This window comes from Chelonus insularis, unplaced genomic scaffold (assembly GCF_013357705.1).
Source record: "Chelonus insularis isolate UGA/USDA-ARS -01 unplaced genomic scaffold, ASM1335770v1 contig_64_pilon, whole genome shotgun sequence".
Classification (NCBI taxonomy): domain Eukaryota; kingdom Metazoa; phylum Arthropoda; class Insecta; order Hymenoptera; family Braconidae; genus Chelonus; species Chelonus insularis.
In genome coordinates, this window is record NW_023276685.1 from 197,969 (window position 1) to 218,200 (window position 20,232).

Sequence of the window (20,232 nt, forward strand, 5' to 3'; positions counted from 1 at the left end):
AAAAACAAAAAAAAGTGAATACACTATTAATATTACTGTATAAATATTTCAAAATATACCAATATACGGAGAAAAATATTATATAAATTCTTTCCTGACTTACATTAATCTAAAAATAACTATACTATTATAAGGAAAGTTGTAGCTTGTTCAATATTATCATTCTTATTAAATAAATTTTGTTTATCAGTACATATATATTTATTTTTTTAAGTTCTACAAAGATTAACATGAAATTTTATATTTGTTTATTTTTCAACTTTTATACAATCAATTTTTTTAAATTCAAATTTCAACTTAACTAAAATAAATTATTTTCAATATTCATTTTATTATATTGTGCAATATTTTTTCATGTATTTACTACAAATATCATTCTCACCCACTAATAATATATATATATATATATATATATATATATATACATGCATTTACAAGTAGAGTATTGTAAACTGCCCAAAACTTTAGATTTTACATTTATTAGTAGAGATGTGAATTTACCGGTAATAGAAAATTCGGTAATTACCACGTAAAATTACCGGTATCTGACGGTATTCTGACGTCAAAAAATTCTGAATGTAAAATTTACCGTCAAGCCGTCGGTCAGCGTAATTACCGTAAATTACCGGTCATTCGCATCTATATAGATGAATATGATGAGCTTTTTACCGAGGAAATGGCTTGCTTTCGAACTTGCTTGCCAATTTGCTTATGTTAATTTTGCTTTTTGCACTTGTTAATTTAAAACTAATTAATTATTATAAGATGAAAAAAAAATTTTGTAATTTGTAATAAAAAAAATATTTTACATTTTTGACTGTTAGGACAGAAATAATAAATATATTGAAAATTATTATAAACGTTTATTTAGTTAAGTTTTTGGTACATTTTTTTTTATAAAATAGATAATCCTTCGTTATTACATATTATAAAGAATTTGACTTTTTTAACTTTTATGTAAATTATTTATGAAAAAATAAAACCATATAATCTATAGTTTCTATCAACTAGTAATATCACATAATAATTGACATATTTCATTAGGAAATAACAAGTCTAATACTGATTCAATTCCATCAACATCACTAATTAGTCTTGAGTAAATTCTTCTTCTAAAAATTCAACTTCTTCATGCTCAGCACAAATTTCACTTATTTCATCCTCTCCTTTATTACTTTCCTCATCTTCTTCCCATTCTTCTTCTGTATTTTTTGGTGAAGGATTAAGTAATTTTAAATTTCTTGCAATGTATGTTATTTTTCCAGCTCTATCGATACTTAACTTATTTCTTTTAGATGAATGAATCCATCCTTGTGTACTAAAGGAACGCTCGGTTGCAGCTGATGTTGCAGGTAAAGTCAATATAGCCACAGCTATTTTGCTCAACGAAGATTTTTGGCAAATACTTTGCCACCATTGACATGCTGAAGTGATTATACTTGCTCGCTTAACGTAGTCGTAACTCCACATACTTGATTCTGACACATAATCTGTTAAATCTTTGAATACCTTATCACTATTTAGATTTAATTTATCACCAAGATTTATAATTAATTGATGAGCTTCAACCATTTCTGACCTATTTAAATTTTTTCCTTTTAATTGAGGATCAAGTAAGTTAGCTGCATAATGTATGGGCCGTAGAGCCATAGTTTTACGATTTTCTAAACAAGTATATATGCTCAGCTTTTCTTCTTCCGAAAAAATATTTCCAATATTGCTTGACTACCAATATCTTTCATGAGTAGGTTAAGAATGTGAGCAGTACAACCATAACAATACAATTTGTCGACATTATACTTTTGATCTATCAAAGTCCAAGCACTTTTCATTGCAGCACAATTATCTGTACAAATTCCGATAACTTTTTTAATTCCCAAAGCATCAATAACACTTCCTATTTTTTCAGAAATATATAAGGCAGTTTGTGATTCGGTTCCAGTTGGAAATGTTTTGAAAAAAACTGGCGCTGGGGTTGTTACAATAAAATTGATGATTCCTTCTTTGCGAATATTAGACCATGCGTCACATTGCACTCCAACAGTAGTAGCAGATTCAATTTTTTCATTAACCATATTTTGTGTTCTAACGAATACTGAATCTAAAAGATTATTTGATATTTGATTTCTTGATGGCAAATTAAATGAAGGCCGTAATGCGTTAAAAAATTTTAGCCAATATGGATTTTCTGTTATACATAATGGTGTACCAGATGCATAAATCGCTTCTGCAAGTAGTTCTTGTAGAGAATCTTCATCTTTTTTTGACATTTTATCACAAAAAACTATCGATTGTATTTTTTTTATAGTTATTGCTACAAACACTTATATTATTTGGTAAATTTTCATTTGAAATCATTGAAGTACTTGCTCTATTGTCTGCTTCATTCAAATCTTCAATAGTAAATGAGTCGTCTGTGCTGTTTAGATGAGAATTATTTCGTTTACGAGGTTTACATGGTTTTAAAAGTTTCCGTAAGTCTTGAGGACAACTTCTACACTCTTTATAAAGATGTTTTCGCATGCGAGTAATGTTTTCTGCATACTTTTTCTTGCAATAGTTACATGAATACGATTTTTGGTTAGGTTGCAGAGGTAATGCAGAGAAATGTTTATATATTGATTTGTTCTCCCCCATTGCACCAAGTTCTCAATGAAAATCCTTATCTACAAATTGAATTTTCTTATATTAAATATTATCAGTATTTTTAATAAACAAATAAAAATGAAAATATATACCTGATAGAACAAATAAACAGTTGTATGCCGTTGGGAATTCTAAACTGTGATTGGACATGTATTAAGGCTGGGCTGAAGTCAGAAAGTTTCCCGGAGTTGACTTTACGCTCTCGCGTTGTGCGGCAAAAGGCCGAAGCTTGACATCAACTGAAATTGAGTAGGTAACAGGGAAATCGTTCGAAAAATGATAATTTTCAGGGATGCACTACAAAAAGGGAGCCTTAGGGCACCAAGAAATTTACAAATTTTTGAATAATCTGTTTCGAGCAAGACAGAGCACAGAATATATCTATCTATCTCCGTCTTATTTTTCAGAGAAGACTGCGAGTTCGAACAGTTGACGAGCAAGCACATCCCCCACCCTCTGTTACCAAGCCTGAAGCTTATGATATCTAAACGTAAACAAAGCAAATGAAAATATGTTGGCTCTGTAGTCAGAAGATTCGACATTTATTTTACCGAACGGTGTTCGATTCCAATTGCGGAAAATTTTTTTTTTTTAATTCAAATTGCATGTAATTGCAATTTTATCATGCCGAAAATGAGTTTTAAATTTCAATTTTTATGTAAAATTATTTTTCAATCAATCGATGACAAATGAGACAATATTTGAACAGGGTCATTAACCTTTTTTTGTACAAATACATTGATAATAGCCTTTTTTAACAACTTATTAACAATAAAAAATAGTTTAAACAATCCGCGGCAAGTTCCGACACTTCACCGGCAAGCTCTACCCCTACTCTCTGTGCCCAAGCCTGCAGCTTATAATTTTCAAGCATCTTCACTATTATTGAAACCATAATAGCTCAGTGGTTAGAGCACCAATCTTTTATTTTGCTGGGCAGGGTTCGATCCCAGTCATAGGCAATTGTTTTTTCTTTTTTTTGCTTAAGTGACTTTAAATACTCATAAATTAATTCATATATTTGATTAAATTATTCTTCCAATTAATTACGGAAAACAACTTGTTTTTCTGAAAATAAGCTGAGGGTGAGGAACGAGTTACTATGAATTCTCTTTTTTCGAAAGTGTTGTCTTTAAAAGACAATAGGAATTGATTTTGAACTTATATAAACAACCAATTATTGTATTTATATAAAATTTTAATGAAAAAAAAAGGAAAAAAAAAATTGGCTATGACTGGGATCGAACCCTAATCGGTAAAATGAAAGCTTGGTGGTCTACTCACAGAGCTAACACATCATCTCTGACATTATGTTTATGTTTATGAATTGTATAATGCAGGCTTGAGTACGAAGGGTAGGGATAGAGTTTGCCGGCAAAGTGCCGGAAATCCCCGTGGATTATTTCAACTACTTCTAAATATTTCTAAATTGCTTAAAAAAAAGCTACGTTCATATAGCTATAGTAAAAAAAGTGTTTATAACCCTGTTCATATGTTTTCCGACTCGGCGTCGATAAATTACATAAATAATTGAGAAAAAAAAATCAAATCGTTGTAAACAATTACTTTTGGCATGTTAATATTATAATTACATGCAAATCTAACAAATAAAAGAGAAAAAAAAACTTTATCATGACTGGAATCGAACCCTGCCTAGCAAAATAAAAGACCGATGCTGTAACCATTGAGCTGTTATGGTTTCAATACGCTTAAAAATTATAAGCTGCAGGCTTGGGCACAGAGAGTGGGGGTAGAACTTGCCGGGAAAGTGCCGAAACTCGCCACAGATTGTTTAAACTACTTTTCAATGTTAATAATAATATGATTAACTTTTTTATAACATAACATTGTTAATACATGTAAAGATGTATAAGTTGTTAAACACAGGCTATTATCAATGTATTTATACAAAAAGAAAGTTTATGGCTCTGTTCAAATATTTTTCGACTTAGCGTCAATAAATTCAATGAATAAAGAGAAAAAAAAATCAAATTGTTATAAAAGATTAATTATAGCATGTCAATATTATAATTACATGCTAATCTAACGAATAAAGTAGAAAAAAAAAAATTGGTTATGACTGGGATCGAACCCTGCCCGGCAAAATAGAACTCTGACGCCCTAACCACATGGCCAGCATAATCTCGATATTGAGTTAATGTATATTTGTTTTTACACTACATGCTTGGATACGCCGACTTGGAATTGAGCTTCCTTATTAACATTTATACCTAATAAAAATGATAATAATGGATGAGTATATGTATTTGAAGTTATTTGCAGGTATTATATTAATTAATGTTAAATGAGTATCATCATTTTTATTTATCCTAACTGCAATAGTCATCAAAGTGTAGGGCATTGTAAAGTGATACACTATGTTTACATCACATACATATATTACCCGTACACACACATACAGAATTTACTCGCCAAAATGCAGGGCACCATCAGTTCTGGATACGGATTGAGCATTTTTTCAATATGGATGACTGAGGTCATCTGCGAGCATAATGCTGTCACCTATCAGAATTTTTTCAAACTAATTTTCCGGAGAATATCATCTGGAATACAAGATTTCTAATTATTTCTAAATTATTCAATTTTACACTATGAATTGATTTTTTTAACATTCAGACAGGTGGCAAGGACTGACGCAAACACGAATTTTGGGCGAAAAACGTATAAAAATGAAATAATTAGTGATTTTTCATCTGAATGATGTGGCCGCCATCTTGAAATTTAAGCGCGGCAAGTCAATTCATAATTTTTTCATTATTCTTTCTAATTTTTTTAATAAAAATATTCACTATATACAAAAAATTGTTGTTTACGTCAGTCCGGCATTAATTCCTCTGTAATTTGGTACCTAATTTTATAGAAATAATTGTAAATTGGCGAAGAAATTAGAAATTCCCCGATCCCATGTATTTGGATAGGGGGAATCAGTCGCCTTTCTGACTTCAGCCCAGCCTTAACCAATCAGAGATCAGCATTTTTCTGACCGGTATGGTAAAACAGGCTTGGTCATTGACGCGTTTTTTACCGGTAATTTACGGTAAATTTACCCGTCAATTACCGATTCACATCTCTATTTATTAGTTTGAATATATATTTATATACATATACTGTTCTTTCATGTATAATGTGTATGTATGTTTCGGATTCAGTCTTATTAATAATAAATAATATTAAATTAAATTAAAAATGAGTACAACGGGATTGAAATTGATTAAAAAGCAGTAAGTATTAAATTCACAATTTATTGAATTTATTGAAATTAATTTTTATCGTATTTTTAATTTTTATGGGTTATATTAGAGGTTAGCGTCAATAATATTCCCATGTTAGATAAATATTAATTTAAGAAATTCATCAAAAATGTTTACAATAGGAATCCATATCCTCAAGGTATGAGATGCCAAAAATGTTTGGAAATGGGTCATTGGAGCTACGAATGCAAAGGGAAAAGAAAATATCTTCATCGATCTTCTCGAACAGTTCAGCTGAAAAAGGCATTGAAAACATTAGAAACAGAAAAGCCGTAAATATTATTATGAATACTTCTGTGCAAGATTAAGGAAATATTCATGTTTATGTTTAAATTATTAAAAATTTATTTCATCAATCAATTTTAGAATATCTTCAGCCATTTCTGAAAATAAAGTGGCAATACCAAAGAAAAAAAAGAAGAAAGAAATATCAAGCAACTCTAGTAGTTCGGATTCTTCGAGTAGTGATAACAAAAGCAGTTCTTCAGACTCTTCATCTTCGGATAGTGATTCTAGTAGCTCTAGTGACAGCTCTGGTAGTAGTAGTAATAGTAGTAATAGCAATAGCAGCAGTAGTAGTCACACGAGTAGTAGTGAATCAGATCACAAAAAGAAAAAACGTAGGAAAAAAAAATGAACATAGAAAATTTTTTAATTTATTATCTTAAAAAACGTAATTGATTTTTTATTACAGTGTTGACATTTGTTGAAAGATTTACAAGCTATTCAATAACTAAAAACATATTCATTGAAAAGGATTTTTTCATATATTTCTGATAGTATTGTGAACGTAAACTGCTTGTATTAATCAATTTCTATACATTTTCCGAATATATATTTTTGTAACATGTTAAAGACAATCATTCAACTATCTTTTAAACTAAATTTTTTAGTTTTCAATCTAATCTATGATTAGAAATTTTGTTAAAATAATCTTGTGAATAATTGAGATAGTTATCAGTTTAAGTACTAAATAGAATAATCATATTTTAACAAGATAGATAAAATAGGAATGTAGGTTTTTAATAATATTAAAAAAAATTTTTTTTAAATATTTGTATTTTTACAATTGTCATATTGAGTATAAACAGTATAAAAATTATTGACAAGCTAATGAAAATCATGTAAATAAATTTATAAGATTATTCATTTACATTTTCGGGTAATGTTTGAATAATAACTCTCCGTTTGGAATCATAAACAAAATTATTTTTCTTGAAAATATCACTTTCATAAAATGAAGTTAAATTATGAATATCTATTTGTTTAGCTCTATCAAGCAAATCTTTTTCTGCAATTTCGATAATTGAAATATGACTTCCATGGAGAGCCTTTTGAAAGGCCAAAGTATCAAGAGTAATTTGTCGAAGAATGTAGTAAAGTAATTCACTGTGATCTTTTTTATACATCAAATATTTCTGGAACGTATGACGCATGCTTTTCATAACTGAATATTTTTGAGTATCGACAAAGCTATCAAGCATCATTCTTATGGCAAGGTTGATATCATCCTCTCGAACATGATCTCGTAGATGCATTTTTGCACTAGCTTCAGCCATTCTAATGATACTTTCTATGTGCCTAACGGTGATTGGGAGACTTCCAGTAGCTAAACTTTCTTGTCTCAACTGACCGTAAAGATTAGCAACTTTATCTCTATCAACTTTGGCTAATTTAGGATGAATATTTTGTCGTGCATAAACAATATATTTTTTCAAAAGATCTTGAGGAATAGAAATATCGTTGGTTGAATTTTGATCTATTAATTCAGCAGGTAATTCTCTTTTCTCATTAGTTGGATGATTCTTGATATGCGAGTTTACAACAAATTTTGCTAAATGTCTATCTTGCATAGGATCTACTTCATCTTTCACAATGCAAAGTATATCAAAACGTGATAAAATTGGTTCAGATAAATCGACGTTTTCTGAAAAAGTCATGCTGGCATCATAGCGACCTCCAATCGGATTTGAAGCAGCAATAACAGAACATCTAGCATGTAAAGATGTAACAATACCAGCTTTGGAAATAGAAATACTTTGCTGTTCCATAGCTTCGTGAATAGAAGTTCTGTCTTGATCATTCATTTTATCAAATTCATCAATCAAACAGATTCCATGATCAGCTAGGACGAGAGCACCAGCTTCAAGAGTCCATTCTCTAGTAGTTGGAGATTTTCTTACATAAGCTGTCAAACCAACAGCTGACGCACCTTGACCAGTGGTAAATACAGCTCTAGGAGCTATTTTTTCAGTATACTTTAAGAATTGAGATTTTGCCGTTCCAGGATCACCACAAAGAAGTACATTGATATCGCCACGAATTTTATGTTTATTCCCAGGATTTTTAGATTCACCCCCGAAGATAGCTAGAGCAAGTGCACGTTTTATAAATTCATGGCCATAAATAGAAGGGGCAATACTTGCAATAATGCGGTCAGCTATACGATGATCTTTACTCAACTTTAAAATACTCTCAATTTCCTCTCCTGTAAGTGATTCTACAATGTCTTTAGAATCTTTTACAACAATATGATTAGCTAAAAGTACAGTAGCAAAAACTGGGAAACCATGTTCGGTATTTAATGATCCGTCATAACTATTTGTATAAATTCCAGTAATGTCAATTTCATCTCCAGGTTTACAGCGATCACATAAATCTGATAATAAAATACAATCTTTGCTACGAGGAATGCGTCCAGCTGGAATTCTACCGGGAGATTCTTGAATTGTGATTTTTTGGTAGTTTCTATAGAGTGTTTGTTCCATATTAATCATAAACGGCCCAGCGCTTTGACATTCAGGACAAGATCCAGGTTTGACTTCTGAGTTTTGTGTTTGAACAAATGGTCCAATTATGTAACCACATTTGGTACAATCATATTTGACTACGGACAGCTGTGGTAAAACACCAGTTGTAGCGGTTACAACTCCTAATGATCGTACAAGTTGATTTAAATGGAGTTTTCTGTAGGTTCTTATTTCTTCTATTAAGGGAAGCTCGCTAATTCTCACATGAATCTCAGAAGTAACACGTTCATAACTTGGATAAATTGTTAAAACTAATTCTTTAGCTACACCATCAAAAATTTCAAGCATTTGATAGGGAGCTTCTGGTAGAAAATAAGCCAAAACATTTTCGACACTGGCAAGAATTGGAAATTCAACCACGAAACTTAACTGATTGCTTTCACACATATGTTTTATCCGTTCTTTGTACAAATAATGACCTGAAGAGTCGGTGTAAGTTCGTAAAAAATTTTTAAAGCGATTAGCAATCTCAGTTCTTGGACTCAACATCATTATCCATTCTTTTATTGAATAGCCTCTAGTGTCTTCTAAATTTTCGATTGATTCGATCATGTCGACGTTATCCATTTCACCCATTGCTGCTTTTTCTGCTCGACGGCGTTTTCGAGTTTGAGTATCATCTTCGTCACTTTCCTCTAAAAATTGAAAAAATATAAAATTTTGATTCAGAATCAGTTAAAACGGATTAAAATGAATACCATAAAGAAGATCTCTATCATCTCTATAAATTCCTGCAGCTCGATCTCTTCTGCGCATTGTAGCTTCAGCAGCAGCACGATCAGATTGTGAAATATCAGAATAGTCCTCATCATCCATTAAATCACGGTCATAACGATCCAAAGCCGGCATTGGGCGATAATCAGCTTCCATATCATCTCCAAATAATTCTTCGCCATCAGCTTCTTCTTCATTAATAATATCATCCTGGGAAGGATCGTCACCCAAAAGGCCTTCGTCTTCAAAAGGCTCATCAATTTCAGGTGCTGGAGATGTAGGAGCATCTGTTTGTCTAACGCTTCGAGGAGGAGAACTTCGTTGACTCTAAAAAGTTTTATTATATTATTGAAATATTCTTTTAATAATAGTCCTTTTGGAGTATTTTTATTAAAACAAACCATTTTGATAGAGACTAAGGATTACAATAGATCAAAACTACGTCTATTTCAATATTCTAATGTTAAATGTATGATATCATAAAATTTTTCAATGAAAAAACACGTGATTATATAAAATAAGTACTTAGTTACTACACATGTACTTAGTACATATGTAAAATAAATATAATGAATAAAAGTAATTATTTGGATAAAAATTTTAGGATTCAATAACACTAAGTAAGTAAAATAACGTTGTAAACAATGAGAACATTCGGCGGGAAACAACTTAAGGAAACCGCAAGTTATGTATACACATATATAGTATGTACATATGTATAGAGTGGCTCTACAACAATAGTACGTTTGATCTTTATATCCTATATATACATATACATACAACATATACCCATATGTTTTCCTATTAATGTATATATATTCCTCATCTTCCTATAGCATTACTATGTACTGTGCCGGATTTCGTTTATAAACGTTCTGTATCATTTATGTGAACAATGTGTAGTTGTTTAATTAACAAATAATAATGATACTGTAAAGATTGTATTTAAAAAAAACTCACAGTTCATGTGATTTTTATTTTAAATGCAATTTTTTTTTCTTTAAATAAAAATTCTACCAAATTTATAAATAATATACATGTTTTACAGTGCATGTGTTATAACCTAAAAAAGTAGTTATAGTGAATGAGTTTTTATTTATTTAGTTAATATTTAAATTAAAACATGACTTCAATAATAAAACTTCATGCTATTTCTGGTGCTATGGATGAAAGTCCTCCCTGTTATCTTTTAGAGATTGATGATGTGAAGATATTATTAGATTGTGGATGGGATGAAAATTTTGATGAAAATTTCATCAGAGAATTAAAGAGGTATGTTTAGTTCTAATTTTATATACATATATATATATGTATAAATACGCCTATATGCCTCTGTTGCCTCCGTATCAACCCTTTGAAATGACGCTCTGGACTCATTTGGCGACGTAGTCACCACCGAAACGAAGGCAATTAGGTTTTTCCATGTTTAACCTCACTTAACCAAATTTTTGTTACTTGATACACTGTACTTGCAGGGTGATTTTTTTTTCTTAAACGATGTGGACAGCACACAATTTAAAGTTTATAATACCTACTTTTTTCCGAAAAAAGTAGATTCATTTTTTTGAAATAATTTTACTCCAAAACGCGGAAGCAATAAAGATATATATATATATATATAATATGTTTATTTTTGTTCATTTTATAATAATTTTTTGTTATAATTTTTTTAGACATGTGCATCATATTGATGCAGTACTTCTCTCTTATCCTGATCCTTTACATTTAGGAGCCTTACCTTACTTGGTGGGAAAGTGTGGTTTAAATTGTCCTATATATGCTACAATTCCAGTTTATAAAATGGGACAAATGTTTATGTATGATATGTATCAGGTAAAATTTCTATATACTAATATGTATGTTTTTCTTTTGAATATATTATATTCAAACAATTGAAAAAATAACATTTCTTTCAGTCACGGCATAATATGGAAGATTTTGACCTTTTTACTTTAGATGATGTTGATGCTGCTTTTGATAAAATAGTCCAATTAAAATATAACCAAAGCGTTTCAATGAAAGGTAAAGGTTATGGAGTTACTTTAACTCCGTTACCAGCAGGTCATATGATTGGAGGAACAATTTGGAAAATAGTCAAAGTTGGAGAAGAGGATATAATTTATGCAGTAGACTTTAATCATAAAAAAGAACGACATTTAAATGGGTGTGAACTCGAAAGGCTACAAAGACCTTCGCTACTTATCACTGATGCTTTTAATGCTTCTTACCAACAAGCAAGAAGACGAACTCGTGATGAAAAATTGATGAGTAAGTAAGAAAAGTTGAAAAAAATAAACAATCTTGATTAAAAAGTAGTACAATTGACTAAGTACATATAACTAATATAATTTTTTACAGCAAATATTCTTCAAACGCTTCGCGGGGGAGGTAATGTTTTAGTCGGAGTTGACACTGCAGGAAGAGTATTAGAATTAGCTCATATGTTAGACCAATTATGGCGAAATAAGGAATCTGGACTTTTAGCATATTCTTTAGCACTCCTTAATAATGTTAGTTATAATGTAGTTGAATTTGCAAAATCTCAAATTGAATGGATGAGCGATAAGTTAATGAGAAGCTTCGAAGGTGCACGAAATAACCCATTCCAATTTAAACATCTCCAGCTCTGCCATAGTATGGCAGAATTAAATAAAGTTCCCAGTCCAAAAGTAGTTTTAGCAAGTACTCCAGATATGGAATGTGGATTTTCGCGTGATCTTTTTCTTCAATGGTGTTCGAATCCACAAAATAGTATTATTATTACTAGCAGAACATCTCCAGGCACTTTGGCTAGAGAATTAGTCGAAAAGGGAGGTAATAGAAGTATTACCTTAGAAATAAAGAGGAGAGTAAAATTAGAAGGTTATGAATTAGAGGAATATCTAAAACGCGAACGTGCAAAACAAGAAATGATGAAACAAGAACAAATGGAAACAGCTGATGTGACTTCAGAATCTGAAGATGAAATTGAAGTTGGTGGTACTCGAGGAAAACATGATTTACTAATAAAACAAGAATCGAAACAAGGTTTTTTTAAACAGAGCAAGAAACAGCATCCAATGTTCCCTTTTGTTGAAGAAAAAATAAAAATCGACGAATATGGTGAAATTATAAGACCTGAAGATTATAAAATAGCTGAAACTATTCCTGAAGCTGAAGATAACAAAGAAAATCTTGATATCAAATCAGATGAAACTATGATTTTACCAGAAATCGCTCCCGACATTCCAACTAAATGCATTCAGATAACTAGAACTATTAATGTCAATGCATCGATAACTTACATTGATTTTGAAGGACGATCGGATGGAGAATCTTTACAGAAAATTTTGGGACAATTAAAACCACGAAGAGTCGTTCTAGTACGAGGATCTGCTAAAGATTGTGAAATTCTTTCCCAACAAGCACAAGCCGTTGGTGCTCGAGTCTTCATTCCAGGTCGTGGAGAAACTCTAGATGCTACGACTGAGACTCACATTTATCAAGTTCGTCTTACTGATGCTCTTGTGAGTGGATTAAACTTCTCTAAAGGTCGTGGAGATTCTGAAGTTGCTTGGATTGATGCTATGATTGCAGCTCGTGAACAAATATGTCGAGATGCTGTTGCTGATACGAATTCGGAAGACGCGGAAGAAAAAATTCTTACATTGGAACCGCTCACAACAAATGAGGTATTTAATTTGAATTATTCTTTAATTGACTTAATTAATGTATTGCATGAAATTGAATACGCCGTTTTTAATTTGATAAATTTTCAAGCAGGTTCCCGGCCATCAAACTATTTTTATTAATGAACTCAAATTATCAGACTTCAAACAAATTCTTAATAAGAGCAACATTCCCTCCGAATTTAGTGGAGGAGTTTTATGGTGTTGTAATAACAGTATTGCGGTAAGAAGAGTAAGTATTATATTATTATTGTTATATTAATTTATATTTAATACGTATAATAATCAATGTTCTTAATTTTTTTTTTAAATCATTTTCAGCACGAAGCCGGCAAAGTTGTTCTAGAAGGATGTTTATCAGAAGATTATTACAAAGTTCGTGAGCTATTATATGAACAATATGCAATCGTTTGAAACTTAGTCAACTTGATAAATGTACATATATTTGTATATTTTAATAATAAAAAGAACAATTAAATTAAAATCACTGTATCGGTTGGTTATTAGTGTAATTAGTGACTTGATTATAATAGAAATGATGAAAATTGTTTTTGAATTATTATTATTTTATGATATACATTAATGTGTAGTAATTGTTAATTTTACGGATAAAAACTTGTAATTCAGACAATTTAAGAACTTTGTTTTATTAAAAATTTTACATTAAATCATTATGAAAGGTGTTTTATAAAATGATAATTTAAAAAAGTATTAATGATTAACATTGTGAAGGTCATTGTCTGACTCGCCTTTCATTTAGCTAGTATTAAACACGTGCTGTCGCGGAATACTACAGAGTGGATCCAGCCAACTACATGTCAAAAATTTAAATGCTTGCGCCGTACGTGTGTGTTCGTCACAATCTTGATCACCACAAAAATCAGGTGGTCGGACGCACGCTCAGCTGTGCACAGCCGGTGTTGTTGGGGAATTCAATTTTTTTCAGATTTATAAACAATGAATTGTAATAAATTTCTGTAATGCCCCTATTAACAATTAAATTTGTAAAAAAATGAATGAAAGTTGATTTTATTCAAATTTTTTTTTAAAACTAGGATTATTTGAAAATAAAATTAGAATGATGATACGACGGGACTACTTTATCGCGGAGTAATACAATATTTTGATTGATAAATAATTTATAAAAATGATTTTTGTAACAGAATATTGATAAAATTGTATATTTTGTTGTATAATTCTCTCGGCAATTTTTTCAATTTGGTGTTTAATTTTTAATTAGATCATTTTAAATAGAAAAAATCTAGTAAAATTTTTATTTCGGAATGGTTGTTATATTTGGGGGTGTGGTGGTTCAAGAAGATCTTCTTCATTGGCTGAAATCAACGATTCACATACACATTGGCCAATTTGACTCTCTGCGAATGCGTGAAAACTTACACCGATAAATGAATTTCATGGTGGTCCAGCGGTGTGATGACTAAATGTGCCCCCTTAAATTGAAAGTTATTTTATTTAATAAAATTTCACTTTTATTTTTTCGAAACAAACAAATTTATTAAAATTTTATATCAGTATTAATTGAATTTTAATGATATTGTTTGTAAATTAAACATATTTGTAAAAAAAAAGTAAACTTATGGGTTCACTAGAGATGATACGAGGTTGGATGTACCGGTCTTGAAGGCTGGAGGGAGGTTTTCGCATGCATATTTGTGTGTTCAGTATGGTAGAAAGAGGGGAGAGCCCCAACAAATTCACTCACCGGCTAGAGTAGAGCAGGAAAGCGTTGATGTGCTGAGAGAGGGTAAGAGTGAGAGAAGAAGAAGAGAATCAGAGTTTAGTCGAGTCGTCGAGTGATATAGAGAAGACTCGTGCGTGAACGAGGAGCGGCACACGGGTATAAGCGACGAGTTGGTTAGTGACTTAAATAAAACGTTTATCAAGAAAAAAATCACCAAGTGTTGCAGTTTGTAAAGATGGCTGGTGAAAAACGTAATCAGGATCATGAGGACATTCAACGTGAGGAAACAATTGTGCTAGTTGACATCGAAGGAACGACTACTAGTATAAGCTTCGTGAAGGTAACAAAGAGCATGGCCGTGTGCTCGGGCTGAATTGCTTCTCCGGCATTTCATATTTTTGTAATCATTATCTTTGCCAATCTCTGATAATATATACTTCTAATAATTTTTTTCGAGTTATTCACTAAAAATATTGTTTCTGCATGTAGATTTTTTATATTATTTGCAACATTTATTATTGCTGATCCGCCTTTCATCCTTCCCCTCTTGATCCATGTCCTTCTTCCTCGAACAGGGAGGTACGCCGGCACAAAACCAGTTCGGCTTTGCTCGATCCTCGCGGCGAAACTTGTCGGAACTCGATTTCCCAGGCTCTTTTACTTCCCTTTTATATAGCCAATGATATTATCTTATTTATTTTCATTTTTAAGTATACTACTTCGATTTTTCCAAATTCTTTAGCCTATTACTATACTTTCGTTTACTGCTTAACACTATTCTTAGTTTATATCCACAAAATTTTCTGTCTCGAGGGGATGAATTTTGTTTACTGACAAATACTTGATGAGCTTGTCTATCGATTCATTTTAAGAGCTTAGCGAATTCAAAAAAACATTATGAATAAATATCAAATAAAATTTTATTTACTTTTTAGATTTTCTGCATTGCTTTTGATTTTATATTTTCAAGTCCTATTAATTATTCAGTTTGCTGGATAATTGATCTTAACTACTGTTATTTTTTATATATATGTATATATTTTTTTAGGATACTCTATTTCCATATGTTCGTGAGAATCTAAAAGAATACATAACAAAAAAGTGGGATGATGTAGAATTCAAGGACGATGTTGAAAAATTAAAAGAGCAGGTATATATTGTTTTTAAATATTATTTTTTATTAAAAACTATCCTTTACTTCTTCAAACTGAATTTGTATATTTAGTTAAATTAAGACTTAACTTTGATTGATAAATTTATCGAGAAAAACTGATAAAATCAAAAAATTAAATAAAGCTAATCAGCGAATAAAATTTTTTAAATTGTATCCATTTTTTTTATTTTACAAAATTTCGAAATTTTCATTTTCTATTATATAATAACAAAAAATGATCACCTGGCGTATAACACCTGGTTAAGTATTAGCAAAAATAGTTTCAAACTCAAAAATATTCCACAATATAACAACAACTTTTGGAATTGATTTAGGGAATTCAGTTGATTAGATTTAATTTTCTGACCTCAGCTTTATCAATCTTCATTGTTGGCAAACTCTTCTAGTTGAACCTATATCTCTTTTACACGAATAATAATAGAAGAATATAACCACTTTATGAGCAGAATAATATTGATTTATCATTATTTTATAATGGTTGAATTTATAAATAATAACAACAATTATAAGTTGTTTCAGTATTACTTTTTTTGTCTACATTTTTTAAATAAAAACAATGGTTCAAGTAACAATAAAAAACGTTACGTGAATTTGATCAATCCTATGTTAAGAAAAATGCTATTCTAGTGATATGAAGATTAACTGTAAATGATAAAATTTTTGAAATGATATCTATCGACTATTTTTCTAATTTCTTGTATGTATATTTTAGGCAACACAAGATCAAAGTGACAAGGTTGAAGGATTGGTACCTATTACTGGAGAGACTTCAAAAGAATTACAGGAATCATTAATGAATAATATATTGTGGCAAATGGATAATGATCGTAAAACAGGCGCTTTAAAGCAACTCCAAGGGCATATGTGGCGTGATGCATACAATTCTGGTGCTGTAAAGGGCCAGTAAGTTATGAATATATAATCTAATAAATAGTTGAAAATAAAATTTTTTATTTGATGAATTAAATATATATATATATGGCTTAAATAAATAAAAAAAATAGTGACAGAGGTATTGTTAAGTACTGATCAATCGTTTTCTAACAATCAACTAAAATTATAATTTTTTTATAGTGTTTACGATGATGTACCTCAAGCGCTTGAAGAATGGATAAAAAATGGCCGCAAGGTGTACGTTTATTCAAGTGGCAGCGTTGAAGCACAAAAGTTGCTCTTTAGTCATTCCGTGCATGGTGATTTGCTCAAGTATTTTAGTGGTTATTTTGACACTGATGTGGGCGCAAAGCACGAGGCTGCAAGTTACAAAAAAATTCTATCTAAGATAGAAAGTGAAGGTTCAAAAGTATTATTTCTTACTGACATTGCGAAAGAAGCAAAGGCAGCTACTGAAGTAGGAATGACAGCAACAATAGTTATCCGTGAAGGCAATGCTCCTTTAACCCCTGAAGAGGATGTTTATCCAACAATTAAATCCTTTTTAGAACTGTCTTTTGGTAGCTCAGCCAAACGACAGAAAGTAGATGAGACTGAAACTAATAAAGAAGAGCTAAAGAAGGCTGAAGAACTTCCAAAAACAACTGTCGAATCAACTAATACGGACATGGATGTTGAAATGAAAGATGCTCGTGAACAAAAAGTTGAGAAAGAAGTAGATGTTAAAAAAATACCAGAAGAAGAAAAACCTGTTAAAGATATTTCAACAGTTGAATCTTCAATAGAACCAATGGAGTGTGAAACAAAAATTGACTCCGAAAACTCAAAAGATGTCGAAGAAGAATCTGAAGATAAAATTACGAAACAAGATGATGAATCCGTATCTCAAGCGTCAACGAGTGATATTGATAAACCAGAAAATGAAACCAAGTCTGATATTGTAGCCATAGTTGATGATAAAATTGATCAATCAAAATCCGAACCAATTAAAAAAGTCACAGAGAACAAGACTGAAATGGATAAAACTGTTGAAGCACCAAGTGCTGATAAAATGGAGACTGAAGTCAATAAAGTTGAAGTAGTGGACGAAAAAACCACTGAACCAACCAAACCTCCTGAAGAAGCACCTAAAGTTGAAAATAAAGTTGAAGAAAATAAAGAACAAATTGTCAGTAAAGCTGAAGAAAAGGAAGTGAGTGAGAAACCTGTTGTAGAAGAAGTAAAACAAAATGGTGATTCAAAGGTTGAAATAACCGAATCGACAACAGCGAACGGTTCTACAGAAGTAAACGGTGATATAAAGGAAGAACCAAACGTTCCTCCAGATACAAAAGATATTGAAAAAACTGTTGAAGTCCCTAAATCTGAAGTTGCAACTGATTCTGAGTCAGCAAAGTCAGAAGCTACAAAAGAAGAAGAAGAGAAAGTGAAAGAAGATATTGTAGAAAAGAAGTTAAATGGCAGCACACCAATTACTGAAAAAGATGAAACGACGTCACATAGAAATGGTGTAAATGATGAAAATAATAAACAAAATGGAGATGATGATAGTACAACTGATAAAGAATCTATCAAGGTAAAAAAAGTCGTAGACAGCATTGCGGAAGGTTCTGGTGAACCTGACGTCGTTTCACCAGTAGCGGTAGTAGCTGCGACGTCCTAATAATCTTGCATTCTTGAGTTACATTAATGGTAAAAAAAAAGGAAAGAAAAAAAAAGAAAATAATCATACATAACCCCGTGTCCCTGAACTTAATACTTAATGTTACAAAATATAAATTAAACATTTTCCGTATCCCACCTCGACATTTGCACTTGACAAAATTGCGTAACGTGTTCGAGTGCCAGATGAATAGAATAGAAATGTATCATTTATTTTTTCATTAGATTTTTTTAACAGTGAAAATCTTAATTTTTTGAAAATTCATTTATCTTCCAAGTAAAAAAGGACAATATATATATATATATATATATATATATATATGTTTGTGGATTTCATTAACCAGTTTTCTTACAGTAGTCCTGCATAAAAACATCGAGTTTATTGCTTTTTGTTAATAATTAGCCAGTCTTTCATTTTCCTATTTATCTAAAAATTTTATAGCAATGAACATCTCTTTTATTTATAACTGTGCCAAATAATTTTTCCATCTATTCATCATTTCATCTTTTTTTTGTCATTCGTTTACTCTGGTTTTACCTTTAATTTTTAATATACTTTTTAATTGCATTATTATTTTTATTGCTTTAATGACGATCATATAATATTCAAGACTGATAATCCGCAAGCGCATATAAACCATGAGTTGCTGGCCTATCAAAGTTCCGTTTGCGATACCATTTTTCATGTGCGTATGGGTACTTTTATACTAAATGTACTTAATTATTTTTTTCTCAGTAAAAATATTTTTTTATGCTACCTGTTTTGCTTAGTGATGATTTTAAATTGCTTTTACATTGCATTCATTGCATTTCGTAGACAAAATTGACTGTGATCATATGATATACATAACAAGAGATTTGAATTTGTGCTGCATAAGCTTTATCATTAATCTCCTTCCATTATTTAACGCCATATTTTAATAAATTTTTTTTTGTATTTAAAGTAAGTTGTTAGATTTATGGGATCTGCTACTTAAAGTGTTTTGTACGCGTTTTTGTGACTTAGTTTTTATGTATCTTTCTATTATGTAATCAATTATTGATTAATTAGTTATTAACATGATCTTATATTTGTAATCATTATTTCATTGAGATCATTTCATTATATTTTAAGTAAATTTAGTAATAATTCATAAGCAAAATGAGTAGCTTACCGGGCAGAGGTTTTTCATTTTATACTTTTATTATAAACGGATTACTTATTTATAATCACTAAACGTGTAAACTTGTTTTCTTAATAGTATTTTTATATTGTTAGTTTTCGAAAAATCATAACATCGTATTTCTCTGGTCTTTACGTCATGAAATTGCTCAAAAATTGTTAGATTTATCATGCATTTTCATTTATTATAACATGTCACACATTCCTTGAAACGAACTGAAAGTAAACAAAAAATATTGAACAATTTTCATTATTTCTCGATTGACTTTTCATCCCCATCCGAATCATCACATCACCCTCATACAAGGTTTGCGTCGATGGTCGAGAATAATAATAACGAAATTGTTAAATAATTTTTATTCATTTTCAGACCAAAACAAAATATAACATGACAAACAAAAATTGAATGCTCAACCAGTGATTTACTCCCTTTCTCGATGTATACCATTATTTACTAATACATGTGTATATATATATAATATATGTATATATATATATATATACATATAATATATATATATATATATA

At 30.5% G+C, this 20,232-nt stretch overlaps 5 protein-coding genes and 1 long non-coding RNA gene across 11 annotated transcripts; 3 read left to right on the top strand and 3 right to left on the bottom strand.

Annotated features, from left to right (window-relative positions):
- Nucleotides 1–1,021: 1,021 nt before the first annotated feature.
- LOC118070564 (uncharacterized) lies at nucleotides 1,022–2,278 on the bottom strand. Of its 2 annotated transcripts, none has more exons than XM_035089255.1 (2): nucleotides 1,895–2,278; nucleotides 1,022–1,259 (listed from the first exon to the last, which is right to left on the bottom strand). In XM_035089255.1, the coding sequence occupies exons 1-2, from the start codon at nucleotides 2,268–2,270 to the stop codon at nucleotides 1,090–1,092; spliced, it is 546 nt and encodes a 181-aa protein (XP_034945146.1). In that variant the 5' UTR covers nucleotides 2,271–2,278; the 3' UTR covers nucleotides 1,022–1,089. The 2 variants fall into 2 exon arrangements, with proteins under 2 accessions (XP_034945146.1, XP_034945147.1); XM_035089256.1 differs by having other exon boundaries at nucleotides 1,022–1,377; nucleotides 1,844–2,278.
- An 18-nt stretch (nucleotides 2,279–2,296) lies between these two features.
- On the bottom strand, nucleotides 2,297–2,808 carry LOC118070565 (uncharacterized). Its single transcript, XR_004690791.1, has 2 exons — nucleotides 2,739–2,808; nucleotides 2,297–2,666 (listed from the first exon to the last, which is right to left on the bottom strand). It is a non-coding gene; the product is annotated as an uncharacterized lncRNA (long non-coding RNA).
- A 3,045-nt stretch (nucleotides 2,809–5,853) lies between these two features.
- Nucleotides 5,854–6,791, top strand: LOC118070558 (zinc finger CCHC domain-containing protein 10). Its single transcript, XM_035089240.1, has 3 exons — nucleotides 5,854–5,888; nucleotides 6,041–6,190; nucleotides 6,285–6,791. The coding sequence occupies exons 1-3, from the start codon at nucleotides 5,854–5,856 to the stop codon at nucleotides 6,553–6,555; spliced, it is 456 nt and encodes a 151-aa protein (XP_034945131.1). The 3' UTR covers nucleotides 6,556–6,791.
- Nucleotides 6,792–7,031: 240 nt separating this feature from the next.
- Mcm2 (DNA replication licensing factor Mcm2) lies at nucleotides 7,032–10,141 on the bottom strand. Its single transcript, XM_035089271.1, has 3 exons — nucleotides 9,844–10,141; nucleotides 9,427–9,769; nucleotides 7,032–9,363 (listed from the first exon to the last, which is right to left on the bottom strand). The coding sequence occupies exons 1-3, from the start codon at nucleotides 9,844–9,846 to the stop codon at nucleotides 7,061–7,063; spliced, it is 2,649 nt and encodes an 882-aa protein (XP_034945162.1). The 5' UTR covers nucleotides 9,847–10,141; the 3' UTR covers nucleotides 7,032–7,060.
- Nucleotides 10,142–10,294: 153 nt separating this feature from the next.
- CPSF2 (cleavage and polyadenylation specificity factor subunit 2) lies at nucleotides 10,295–14,076 on the top strand. 5 transcript variants are annotated; one of them, XM_035089265.1, is made up of 7 exons: nucleotides 10,295–10,374; nucleotides 10,547–10,714; nucleotides 11,116–11,275; nucleotides 11,359–11,710; nucleotides 11,801–13,113; nucleotides 13,202–13,342; nucleotides 13,432–14,076. In XM_035089265.1, the coding sequence occupies exons 2-7, from the start codon at nucleotides 10,566–10,568 to the stop codon at nucleotides 13,522–13,524; spliced, it is 2,208 nt and encodes a 735-aa protein (XP_034945156.1). In that variant the 5' UTR covers nucleotides 10,295–10,374; nucleotides 10,547–10,565; the 3' UTR covers nucleotides 13,525–14,076. The 5 variants fall into 5 exon arrangements, with proteins under 5 accessions (XP_034945156.1, XP_034945161.1, XP_034945159.1 ...); XM_035089270.1 differs by having other exon boundaries at nucleotides 13,205–13,342; XM_035089268.1 differs by having other exon boundaries at nucleotides 10,302–10,341; nucleotides 10,491–10,714.
- A 778-nt stretch (nucleotides 14,077–14,854) lies between these two features.
- On the top strand, nucleotides 14,855–19,299 carry LOC118070550 (enolase-phosphatase E1). The gene is made up of 4 exons (XM_035089231.1): nucleotides 14,855–15,152; nucleotides 15,861–15,962; nucleotides 16,699–16,889; nucleotides 17,061–19,299. Exons 1-4 carry the CDS (start codon nucleotides 15,048–15,050, stop codon nucleotides 18,541–18,543), a joined length of 1,881 nt encoding a protein of 626 aa, XP_034945122.1. The 5' UTR covers nucleotides 14,855–15,047; the 3' UTR covers nucleotides 18,544–19,299.
- Nucleotides 19,300–20,232: the final 933 nt, after the last annotated feature.